Consider the following 13,171-nt stretch of genomic DNA (forward strand, 5'->3'; position numbering starts at 1 on the left):
ACATTTCTCGGTCCCAAGGACCCTGCTCTTATTCTTGTGGGCTCACTCAAGTGACTCAGAAAGTTGCAGGGGCGCTGGTGGGGATCCCGAAGCCCTGGCAGACAGAGGCTGGGAATGGGAGGCTGGGTGCAGCCCCTTGGCCTCTGAAATGCCCAATCCTCCCAAGTATCTTCTAAAGACAGGGATGGTGTCTTATAACACCCCTATGAAATGAATTAATATTTACCAAGGAGTCTAGATAGTCGGAACTCGAAATGAAATAACCAAAACCATTCCACTTAGACTTCCCCATACACACCAATACCTGGAGGTCTAACATCTGGTACACATACTGGCCTTAAACATTTGAGGCAATTTCAAGGACTCAGATCACTACCATAAACTCATTAAGAAAATGTGTACTCTAGAGCAAAAACAAACAAAACCCTGCTGCTTTTTACAGTGGTTCTCAAAATGTGGTTCCCAGATCAGCAGCAGCAGCATCACCTGGAAACTTGGGCTACACCTTAGAACTACTGAATCAAATTATGGGAGTAGTGCCGAGCAATCTGTTTTAGCAAGCCTTCCAGGTGGTTCTGATGTACACTGTAGTTTGAGAATCATGAACCTATTCTTCCACATGCTTTTCTACCCCAAAGCTTCCAACTTTCTATCCAAAAGCTTCCTCATGGCAGGTGGGATGGGATGGGATGGGCTAAAGGGTTTTCAAGGGAAACAATATACATGGTTCCCAAACAGAGGGGAAGTAGGAAGGTAATTTAGGCAGGACACTGCCAAGTTTGGCAGTAGAAAACAAAACTGTGTTAACACTCTGGGTACCCAGCATTTCATTCCCCAGCTCCCATCAATCTGACTACCTGGCAAATAATGGGCCTTTTCGACCTACATAAGACCTTCGGAATTTAAGCATTCCCTAAGTCTGTCCTTACTCCTCTGTTCTCTACAATACTCCCTTAGAGATCCCATCCCTACCCCTACCTCTAGCTCTGCCTTATCACCTTTAAAAGACATTTTCCAAACCCCTTATTTCCAGCCTACTTTCCTATTCCTAGGCCTAAATATCCAGTAGACTATTCAAACACTACACTTCCCACTTCATCCTTTCAACTCATCCTTCCTTCCTGATTCCAAGGCACTCCAAGATCAGAGGCCCTTTCCTTATGCTTCCTCTACCTAGAAAGCACCGTCTACCTTTTAAAAATTAATCTACTTAGACTCCATTCAAAGGTTGTCTATTTCCTTCCTATAACAAGAACATTTTCCTGACCTCTTCCTCCTTTTCCTTGCCTTCTCTTGGGTAGACCTAATTACCCTCTCCTTTTTGCCTTCAGCTGGACTTTTCACGGATGTCCGCTGTGGCACATTTAACAGTGGAGTCCTAGCACATGAGCATATCACTTTCCTGTATTTTAACACAGAAACTTAGCAAAAACAAAACAGAACTCCTGACCAGGCCTAACAGGCAGTGTATAATTTGGTCTCTGCCTACCTCTTTGATTACATCACTTTTCATCTTCCTTCCCATGCCCTAAGCTTTGGTCACAGTGGCCTTTAATCCAAACATACCAAGCTTATGCCCAAACTCAACAGAGATTCTCAGAACCTTTGTGTTTGCTTATTTCTTCTACTTGGAATGTTCTTCCCACTGTGTCATCCCAAGTGTCATCTCAAGAGTGGTACTACCTGAACATCATAGCATTAGAACCTCACCACCACACCACCACCAGTTACACACACTCATTACCATATTTAATTTTCTTTATAGCATTCGAAAGTATATGAAATTCTGTGGATTTGCTGCTGATCTCCCTGACTAGAATGTAAGCTTCTTGACAGCAGGGATTCTATCATGTATCTCTAGAGCCTAGTGGTTAAGTGTTCAATAAATATTTAATTGACAATAACAGGGCCCCATAAACCCAAGTCAACTATTTTATCAGTTGATCAACTAAAAAGATGAAGATTTTTTCCCAATACTGGAGGAAAAACTGACTCTGACAGACCTATTTTAGAGCATATGTTAAAATCCAGTGTGGCATTATCCTAATGGATTTTCAATGGTAGTTTTAAGATTTATTTTTTATTTACTTCTCCCCTTCCCCCGCCCCTTGTCTTTTCTCTGCATCCATTCGCTGTGTGTTCTTCTGTGACCACTTCTATCCTTATCAGTGGCACCGGAAATCTGTGTTTCTTTTTGTTGCATCATCTTGTGTCAGCTCTCCATGTGTACGGCACCATTCTTGGGCAGGCTGCACTTCATTTCGCGCTGGGCGGCTCTCCTTATGGGGCACACTTCTTGCACGTGGGGCTCCCTAACGCAGGGGACACCCCTGCGAGGCACGGCACTCCTTATGCGCATCAGCACTGCGCATGGGCCAGCTCCACACAGGTCAAGGAGGCCCAGGGTTTGAACCGCAGACCTCCCATGTGGTAGGTGGACACCATATCCATTGGGCCAAGTCCACTTCCCTGGTACTTTTGCCAATAAAATTTTTACTTCATGTGCTGACTTCAGAAAATATTTCTCTTGCTTATGTCAATATTCTATTAAACCCTAAATCCTTTAAGGGCAGCGGCCATCTTAGAATACTCGGCATTTAGCATGAATTTAGGCACTTAAACTTTCATGTTCTATCACCACCACTCTACTAACCATTTAAGTTGGAAGTTTTTGTCATTTGTTACTATGTTTTCTGTCTCCTGATGAGAGCTTGACTGATGTTTCACCTTCATCCTTCACCAATCAGTAACTAAATCCTATAAATTTTACTTTCATGTTGTCTACAAAATGTGTCTACTTATGTTATAGCTAGAAATTACTTCTTCCTTTTGATGCCCACTGCTATCACTTTAGTTGACTCTTTCTGAACTATGACAACAGCCTCCCAACTGGCTTTTCTATCACCAAACCATATTACACAGTACTGCCAGTTCAAGCTGTTTTATGTCAATGAGCAAAACTCAAAGTGGTATGTATTCAGTATTCAGTAAAAGCTAGGCACTGTCATTGTCATTATCTTTTTCCTAGTTTTCAAGCTTTTTAATTTGATAACAGCTTTGAGATATAATTAACATATTATACAGGTCACCCTGTTAAGTGTATAATTCAGTGGTTTTTAGTACATTCACAGAGTTATGCGTCTGTCTTAGTCAGCCAAAGGGGTCCTGATGCAAAATACCAGAAATCTGTTGGCTTTTATAAAGGGTACTTATTTGGGGTAGAAGCTTACAGTTACTAGGCCATAAAACATTAAGTTACTTCCCTCATCAAAGTCTATTGCCACGTGTTGGGGCAAGATGGCTGCCAACATCTGCCAAGAGTTCTTGGGTTCTTCTCTTCCTGGTGCTCTGTTTCTCTCCATGTTCAGCTGCTGTGCTCTCTCCACAAGGCCAATTGTAGACTATCAGATGAACAGTCTCTCTCCCTGGGGCTTCTGCTGTGTCTAAGGAGCTGTCTCTATTCCTGTGTTCTTCTCCTGTGTGTTCACTTCCCAGACTCCAGTTCAAAACTCCAACATCAAAATTCCTCTGCTCTGCTGTGTAGTCCTATTGATGTGGCCCAGTCAAAGCTCTAACCATAATTTAATCACACCCATGTACAGACCAGTTTACAAACATAATTCTTTATTTTTGGAATTCATAAACCATATCAAACTGCTAGTTTCCATCACCACAATCAATTTTAGGACATTTTCAACACCCCCAAAAGGAACCCCATACCCTTAAGCCATTACTTCTCAATCATACCTTCCATCTCCATCATATATATGTAATTATATACTAGCTTCTGTCACATAGCATGTTTTCAAAGTTCATCCAAGTTATAGCATGGCTCACTAATGCATTCATTGTTATGGCCAAATATTCCCTTGTATAGCTATACCACATTTTGTTTATCCATTCATCTGTTGATGGATATTTGTGTTTTTTCATCTTTTGCCTATTGTGAATAATGTTGCTTTATATATATTCTAGATATAAGTCCCTTACTGATACATGATTTACAAATATTTTCTCCCCATTCTATGTCTTTTTACTTTCTTGCAGGCACCCTTTGAAACACAAAAAGTTTTAATTTTGATGAAGCCCACTTCATCTATTTTATCTCTGGTTGCTTGTACATTTGATGTCATATATAAAACACCATTCCCTAATCCGAGCTCATGAAGATTTGTCTTTGTTTTCTCTTGAGAGTTTTGTCATTTTCGCTCTTACATTTAGGTCTTTGATCCATTTTGAGTTCATTTTTATATATGATAAGAAGTGGGGATCCAACTTCATTCTTTTGCATGCAGATATCCAGTTGTCCTTAGTACCATTTGTTGCAGACTATTCTTTGCCCAATGAATTATTTTGGTACCCTTGTTGAAAATCAATTGACCATAAATGTAAAGACTTCTGGACTTCCAATTCGATTTCACTGATCTATATGTCTATCCTTATGCCAGTACATTGTCTTATTGTTGCTATGTAGTCAGTTTTGAAATCAGGACATGTGAATCTTTCAACTTTGCAAACATTCTCTTTTAACTCTGAATGTAACTCTGGGTACTAGGTATTATCCCTATTTTACAGATGAGGAAACTGAGACTTAAAGAAATTTAACTTTCCCAGGGGCACAAATATATTTGGTGGCTGCCCCAGGATTCATAATCAGATCCACATGTTCTGACCAGTAGGCTATGCTCCCTCTACAATATGGTCCCAAACCACCTTCCAGACTTAATTTATACCAATCCCTCCATTTACCCTAAAAAATATCTCCTATAAAACATCTGACCCCAAACTTCTTTTCCTCTTGTTCCTTCCATCTGGAATATCCTGCCCTTCATCTGTTTCATAAAATTCTAATTTACAAAACCTTCATTATCATTTAAAGTGATCTTTTCACTCTTATTTCCTCAGTACTACAAGCCTTAAAAAAAAAAAAAAAAAAAGATTTCTTTCTCTCCACTCCCTTACTGTTTACACTTGCTGTGTCTGTTAATCTTCCTTGCTTTTTTCCTAGGTGGCACCAGGAACCAAAACCAGGACCTCCTATGTGGGAGGGAGGCGCTTAGGTACTTGAGCCATCTCTACTCTCTGATTTGTTGGGTATCTCATTATGTTTTCCTCCTTGTATCTCTTGATGCGTCAGCTCACTACACCTGCCCATCATGTCTGTTTGCTGTCTTGCTTGTCTTTAGGTGGCACTGGGGACCAAACCCAGGACCTCCCATGTGGTAGGCAGGAGCTTAATCACTTAAGCCACATCTGCTTCCCTAAATGCCTCTATTATGGTTCTTATTCCACATTAAACCTTGTAATAAAGTTATCTCGTGTATGTATTATTTCCTTTCCTAGGTTAAGAATAAGGGCCATGTCTCATACATTTTTGTATCTCCCCAAAGACCCTATACAGAACTTTTCACATGGTGGGCACTGTTTTAAATGAATATATGAATTCTAAAATTACCCTTATTAGAATGGGCAATAAAAGTTGGGAGGAGAGGTGAGGGCTGAGAGTAAGGGTGATGGTGAGGGGGTGCTTGGCAAGGTTGTAATAATGAATACCTAGGCAATGCCCTAATCCTGAGAAGGTGATAAGAGAAGGATGACATGAGACAAAGGTAGAATGGCAGGAACAAACAGAGCTGATGTTAATCACTCCCTTGGCAAGAATCTTGAGATGCTGTATGCAGATGAGTAAAACTTGCTAGTAAATAGGAAATAAGATAAAAAAAGCAAGCAGCTTAAGAAGCTCAAAACCGAGTTTATTTTATTATAGACCAGAGGATAACAAATAACTCCAGTAAATCAGGTTAAGTCTGATATACCCCAGGTTTTCTAAAATATAAGATCAGCCCACCAAACCATGCGATTTCACTGTCAACCATTAATGTTCAATGTATAATCTTATTATTCCTTCTCCTCAGACACCTGGAAGCAATAACCTCACAGCCCACCCTAAATTTCATGGTTGATTCCTATCCTACCACAATTATCTCTCATTCTCCTGCTATCAGCATATCTATACATCTTCCGTGCAATAACTCAGTTTATCCAGACAGCCGTCCTAGATGTCACTCATGATCATGTACATGATCTTCTCCTGCTGCAAAAATACAATGCCAGTCACGGAGCCAGAAGTCAAAACATCTCGAAGCCAAAAGGGAAACAATAATTGAATCCCAAACACCTTCCCATCTCCCTCTCTCCACCCAACCATATCAAAGAGTTGAGAATGTTATCTCCATTTAGCAAAATAACCCCCCATGGCCCCGTCAATGCTGGCAGGTCTCCCGTGCCCCAATAACGGATGACCCCAAATCCGCACCCCTGCCCCTAATCCAACAGGATGTACTAAGCACCTGAGCAATCATAAACGAAACTTGTTTTATATTAACAAAATGGGGCAGGTAGAAAAAAAATCTCAAAACTTTAAAGGAAAACAGAAATCATTCAGAGGGCCCAAGACAACAACAACTATTGAAATCAATCATGGTTATCCTCATTTCTCTTTCTTCTCCTCATCCCTAAAATTAATCCTTTTACCCACTGTAACACCATTACTCATAGTATTCTGCTTCTTCTTTTTGGACCTTGCCCCTTAGTTTCTTGTCTGATTCATAGGCTGGATTGTACAATCAACAACTCAGGAATATGTGAACAGCATCTTTCTGCACATGAACACTAATACCAACCTCTTCAAGATGAAAAATCAGAACCCACTGAATAAAACAGACGGGAACCCTTCACCGCCCCATGACAGCAATAAGTAGCCAGACTGAGTCAATGTCCTGAATTCCCTCACCCTTCTGTTCTGCCCAGTATTCCCATTACTCAGGTCCTTCATCATATATATATATAATCAAAGAGTTAGGAATGTTAGTTTCCCTCTTACAAGATTTGCAATGATTAACACGTCATAAGGCTGTGACTCCATTCCGATCAATTGAGCAAGATGCCTACGTGCAGAGGACAGCATATATCCCCCCAAGTATGAGGCATTTCACAGTGGGAATGGAGCAGATAAGGACCTTCATCCCTTCCAGACTGCAAGATCCCCCCATTCTAAGACTCATCCCTTCCAGACCACCAGACCCCCACACTCCAAGAATGCTCTACCTCCTAGTCCACTACCCCCAAGTCATGCATGAGAAGAAGCCCCTTAATCACCACAGGCTATACTCGCACTCTAACCCTCTCCCCATGGACTAATGTTTCCCTGCCTATTGATGTACTGTATAAAATCATATCCATGGACTGAAGTCTAATCTTCAGGCCTCCTCTGTTGGGACAGCGTCTCAATAAATTTCCTGCCTGCAATCCTCATTCTCCCTGTCTGAGTGAGGGACGTTTTTCTCTAACACAGGGCAAAAAGTTACTCTAGGGACTGAAGTCCCCAAGAGAAAAGGAGAAAAGGAGATAAAAAAACAATCCAGGAAATGGAATAGTGTACCAATCCTCATAACCTCCCCCAAGATCCCAACCCCTCCCCTAACTTGTCCATTCTTGCACCAATCGAAGGCATTAACACTTTTATAATATTTAGCCCAATTGTTGGATAAGAAGAAAGTCTTTTTCACAAGAATAAGGTGGTTGTCTCCTCATTCTTCTCCTCTAGTAGAGGATACTGCCATCTAGCTCAAGTCAAAAGATATAACTTCCTTACAAAGGAAATTGTAAGGAACTCTAGTCTCTGGAAAGACAGATACCAGGGCCCTTAGCCATCCATTAAATCCAGAAACCTGCCCCTAGAAGCTACTGTGGGCTAACCTCTTAGCAACCAAACATGTCATGTAAGAACTCCCATTTAGCTTAGAATCTTTACCTGGACGATGAATGCAGTTTAGGGTAAAGGAAGTATCAAAGTTAGCAACAATCTGGCATCAGCAGGGTAATTTCATCATAACTTCCCCACTTCTAGACATTCAGTCTGGCTCTGGCTTGTCTATTTATTGGTTAGTGCAAAAGTAATTGCAGTTTTTTGCATTGTTGAAATTTGCCATTTGATATTGGAATATTCTAAAATAACTGTGGTTATGTTATACATTATTTTAATGTGCATTTCTAGCCTTATGGTTTTTTGCAAATAACTTATTACTTGCTGTTTGTTTTTCATTTATTTTAAACTATGGAAATGATGTTAGACAAAAAGCAAATTTGAACAATTTTCTTATTTGAGTTCAAAATAGGTCGTAAAGCAGCAAAGACAATTCCCAACATCAACAAAGCATTTGGCAAGGAACTACTAACGAGTGTAGACTGCAGTGGTGATTTAAGAAGTTTGGCAAAGGAGATGAGAGCTTTGAAGATGAGAAGCATAGTGGCTGGCCATTGGAAGCTGACAAAGACCAACTGAGAGCAATCACTGAAGCTGATTCTCTTACAACTGCATGAGAAGTTCCCAAAGAACTCAACGTTGACCATTCTATGGTTGTTCAGCTTTTGAAGCAAATTGGAAAGGTAAAAAAGCTTGATAAGTGAGTGCCTCATGAGCTGACCGAAAATCAAAAAATTCATTATTCTGAAGTGTTGTCTTCTCTTACTCTACACAGTAAAGAATCATTTCTTGATCGGATTATGACATGCAACGAAAAGTGGATTTTATAACACAACCAGTGATAACCAGCTCAGTGGTTGGACGGAGAAGCTCCCAAGCGCTTCCCAAAGCCAAACCTGCACCAAAAAAATAGGTCATGATCACTGTTTGCAGGCCTTCTGCTGGTGTGATTCACTATAGCTTTCTGAACCCTGGCAAAACCATGATATCTGAGAAATACGGTGAGTAAATCGATGAAATGCACTGAAAACTGCAACACCTGCAGTTGGCATTGGTCAATAGAATGGGCCCAATTCTTCTCCACAACGCCCTTCCACGTGTTGCACAACGAACGCTGCAAAAGCTGAATGAATTGGGTTATGAAGTTTTGCCTCATTTGCCATATACACTGACCTCTTGCCAACTGACTACCACTTCTTCAAGCATCTTGACAACTTTTTGCAGGGAAACTCTTCCACAACCAGCAGGATGCAGAAAATGCTTTCCAAGAGTTTTATCAAATCACGAAGCACGGATTTTTACACTACAGGAATAAACAAATTTATTTCTCATTGTCAAAAATGTGTTAATTATAATGGTTCCTATTTTGATTAATAAAGATGTGTTTGAACTGAGTTATAATGATTTAAAATTCAAAGTCCAAAACTCCAATTCCTTTTGCACCAAGCTAATAAACCCTGCAATCCACTTTGTCTTCCAATTGCCTTTTATCCTGCTGGCAGGAGCTTCCAAGAAACATGATATGGTAGGCAATGCAGTATACTGGGTACTTGTTGGGGTTGGAATAGATCTATTCAGGTTTGAGGAGTATGAAAGGGTTAGCTCCACAGGCAATGACGTGAGTATCCAGGTTCACCAGATTCTGCAAAGAGGCTGAGAGAGTTCTAAGAAAAATTGCTCTGCTGATTATGAGAGAGATGGGGGAAAACTGAAGAGCCTGGCATTTCTAGACTTAATCCGAAGAATTATCTAAGGCTGGACTCAACAAAGGCTATCCCTCTCTCCCAAATGTCTCACTAAATCATCAATTACGTAGCAAAGAACTTTATTCCAGGGGAATGAGAAAGCCAAGTGTGGTAAGGAAGAGAGAAGAGAAGATGAGCTAGGGGGAGAGAAATAAACTCATCTATACAAAGAGAGGTGTGAGTGAGTCAGGGAGCTCTCATAAAAAGAAAGAGGTCAAAACCTATAAAGAGCAATCAGTGTAGGGATCTTATAATCATGAAGTAGCAGCAGAGTGGGCAGTCAAGCCTCCATCAAGATCCAGGGTGGCATGGAAATCTATGGAACAAAAATGGAAATGACAACAGGGAGAAGAAAAGCTGAGGGAGACCCTAAGCCAGATACTTCAATTGTGTCCATGGCAACCCTCATTTTGCTTACCTCCAATACTCACCATTAGCATCATCACTCACCCCAAGTTTATCAATGGAAAATTCTGGACACGATTGTAGCATATATAGCTAATGATCAACCAAGGTCATCATGTTGTGTTTAACCAGACCAAATGAACGGAGTTCCAAAGATACAAGACACAAGAATCAGGATGGAAAATTCCCAGGAGGGCCACCCAATATTCACCTAAACAAATGACTCTTACATGGGTAGAATCCCACCACCAAATCTGGATGGACAGTCTGCCCAGTCTCTTCCCAGAAGTCATGATGAGGCCCTTGTGGCCATTAAGCTGAACTATGCCAGGTGCCAGGGAGGAGTTGAGGTGCACTGTGAAAAGTTGGTAACCCCATCTTTACTACACATGATCACATGGAAGCCAAACTGTCCAGAAAACATACAGCCAAGCTCATTATAGTCGTCAGGGTGAGTGAGGAATGCTCCACATGGGATGCACTGACCACATGCACTGTCCCCCAGCCTTCCCAACATTTATTCCCAAGGCCTAGAGCCCTAAGTCAAGCATCAAGGGTCATGACAGGGCATGTGTCAGCATTCACTTCAAAGATTCCTGCAGGACATCAGGGTCTGGACTTGGCCATCCTATACTGACCCAGAGGGTGGTCATGACATGACTATCACAGCATCCACCTACCTATAACTCCCGCATAGAAATCCAAGCATTCCAGTCTGTACATCTTCACCAAGGTACTGAGGGTAAGACAAAATCAACTGCATGAAAGAACTATTAAGAGAAGTAACATTCCTGGCTTCTAAATTCCCCCTCATTAATGATCAAAATTCCTTCGGGTTTACTCCCCCAATCAGAAGTACCCCATAAGAAGATGCCTTCATATCTTTCTTCAAGTATGACCAAATATGACCATTATGGTAGTGTCCCTCAACACTACCACTCCACCTGTGATGAGAAGCCATTCCATGAGAGAGTCCAAAGCTACAAGACACAGCTCTTGACAAACCTTCTTTTAGGCTGGCCAGTCTGACCTCTGGCAATCTGGACCACAGTAATAGACATTCTGCATGTAACAGGAGGAGGCACGGAAACAGATATTCCTATACCATAAAGGTGATTAGGAGATGTCTGGGGAAGGGAAATGCTATTCCTGCATCTGGGAAGGAAGATCACTGGGTAGGTAAGATAAGAGAGGAGTGACTACTATTGTACCAAATTTGGGTACTATGTTTGAGGAAGGAAGACAGGGGGGCTTGGGAATATAATTATTATCTTGCCACATGGTGATACCTCAGTGTCTATCTGGAACAACTCACTTCTCACATTACTTATAGGGAAAAAAAACAAACACCTCAAGCCTACAGCTCCCACCTCATCACAGGTATGACTCTTGACCCATCCTTCCCAGAAGAGATATGGTATTATCCCTGGGTACTCAAGAGAAGGGAGGCAGACAAGATTACACTGTCTCACCTCTCCCAAAACACCAGAAATAAGTAAGAACCCAACCCTCTTCTAATCTCTCTGAGGCATGGATCACACAAAACAAGAAATGGGAATTAAGTTATTCTAAAAGCCATCACACCTTTCCTTCAAGAATAAAGTCTTAGAACAGGGTCATTTCTGGATGTCACCTCCATTATCCCTCCACAAGATACCTCTTGCAGTGCTGTAGGACTTTGGAGTCTGAAAGGCCAACAGTGAGTGATCAATATTGAGCACATACTCAGAATGTATCCTCCATCCTCTGGAATGTTTCTTGAGGGTAGCAGAATCCAAAGCCTGGTATAGGGGTACCCCATGTAACACCAACCTGCAGAGACAGCATCAAGAAGTAGTGACAAAAGGGAAAAGAATATTTCCAAGATACCTAGCCTCTCATACATTTCCGCCTACGCCCATTATTCCTCTTCACTTAAGCAAATTATATTTCTTTCATAATAATAAAACTGGCAAGCATCAGGATGGAAAACACCCTCATTGCAAGGTCCCACGCTTTCCAAATTGTACTCCTTCACCTTTTTTCGAAAATCGCTTCCACCAGAGACAACATATCCCTCTTCCACAAAGCTTGTCACTCACTTGTATTCTTCATAGCTTTTCATGTTCATCTTTTGAAGGATCAGCTGGGATAGGCCAGGAATATCATTCTCCACAAAGAAGCAGCTAGGTTCAGGTTATGAGAGGATCTGAGGCATAAGGGTTACAACTGCAAACAAGTTCATAACCATGGGAGCTAGAGATGAGGGGGGTTTCTTGTGCCTTCACTGCCAGGACCATGGAGCCATGGCCTGTCCACTGAGCCTGGAAACCATATGCAGAACACAGAATGGACTTTTTGCAAGGTGGACACAGATGATGTGTGCATATATGCTAGAATTGACCTTTCACTTCTCATTCCAGCCTCTCAGACCCAAGCCCTTATCAAGTATTAGCAAGATTTATTTAATATCTATCTATTTATATAACAAATATATATTTGTTATATAAAAACAAATATAAGTAAAAAATGCACAGAAAAAAATCTGGCAAAGCTCATATAAAACAGGTAACAGTGATTAACTCTGAGGAGGGGAAGAAGGCACTGAAATGAGAGCTAGGTTAATAAAAAGGAACTTTAGACTTGTCTGTAATGCTTTACTTTTTTATAAGAATATATTCTTAGAGTATTCGTATATTTTAAAAATCAGTTTAAGGGAAGTGGATGTGCCTCAAGCAACTGGGCTCCCATCTATCATATGAGAGGTACAGGGTTTGAAACCTAGCACCTCCTGGTGAAGGCAAGTTGGCCTGCGCAGCAAGCTGGCCCAAGTGGAGTGTTGGCCCGTGTGGAGAGCTGGTGCAGCAAGATAATGCAACAAAGAAAGACAAAGAGGAGACAATAAGAGATGCAGCAGACCAAGAAGCTGAAATGGGGCAAGAGAATGAGCACCTCTCTCACACTCTGGAAAGTCTCAGGATAGGTTCCTGGAGCTGCCTAAGGAGAAGACAAGCAGACACAGAAGAATACACAGCAAATGTACAGAGAGAGCAGACAAGGGGGTGGGGGGTAGAAATAAATAAATCTTAAAAAAAAAAAAAAAGATTAAAAAAAATCAACTTGAAAGAGAGGAAAAAGCAACAGAAGATGTTGTCCAAAACCACAATCTACTTGGAGAATTAGCCAGTTTAATCTAGTTAGGGAAATAAAACATTCATTTTAAAGGCCTACCATATTTATAGTTTTGGTTTTTTTTTGGTCTTTTTTATAAACAATA

At 41.1% G+C, this 13,171-nt stretch overlaps 1 protein-coding gene across 1 annotated transcript; it reads right to left on the bottom strand.

Moving 5' to 3' along the window:
- Positions 1–10,064: 10,064 nt before the first annotated feature.
- MSS51 (MSS51 mitochondrial translational activator) lies at positions 10,065–12,025 on the bottom strand. Its single transcript, XM_058299514.2, is given in 7 exon segments — positions 10,065–10,211; positions 10,214–10,252; positions 10,255–10,380; positions 10,383–10,412; positions 10,415–10,651; positions 11,573–11,727; positions 11,997–12,025. Coding segments are annotated over 7 exon segments (705 nt in total). The 3' UTR covers positions 10,065–10,122.
- Between the last annotated feature and the right edge of the window lie 1,146 nt (positions 12,026–13,171).

This window comes from Dasypus novemcinctus, chromosome 6 (assembly GCF_030445035.2).
Source record: "Dasypus novemcinctus isolate mDasNov1 chromosome 6, mDasNov1.1.hap2, whole genome shotgun sequence".
In the NCBI taxonomy this organism is placed as follows: domain Eukaryota; kingdom Metazoa; phylum Chordata; class Mammalia; order Cingulata; family Dasypodidae; genus Dasypus; species Dasypus novemcinctus.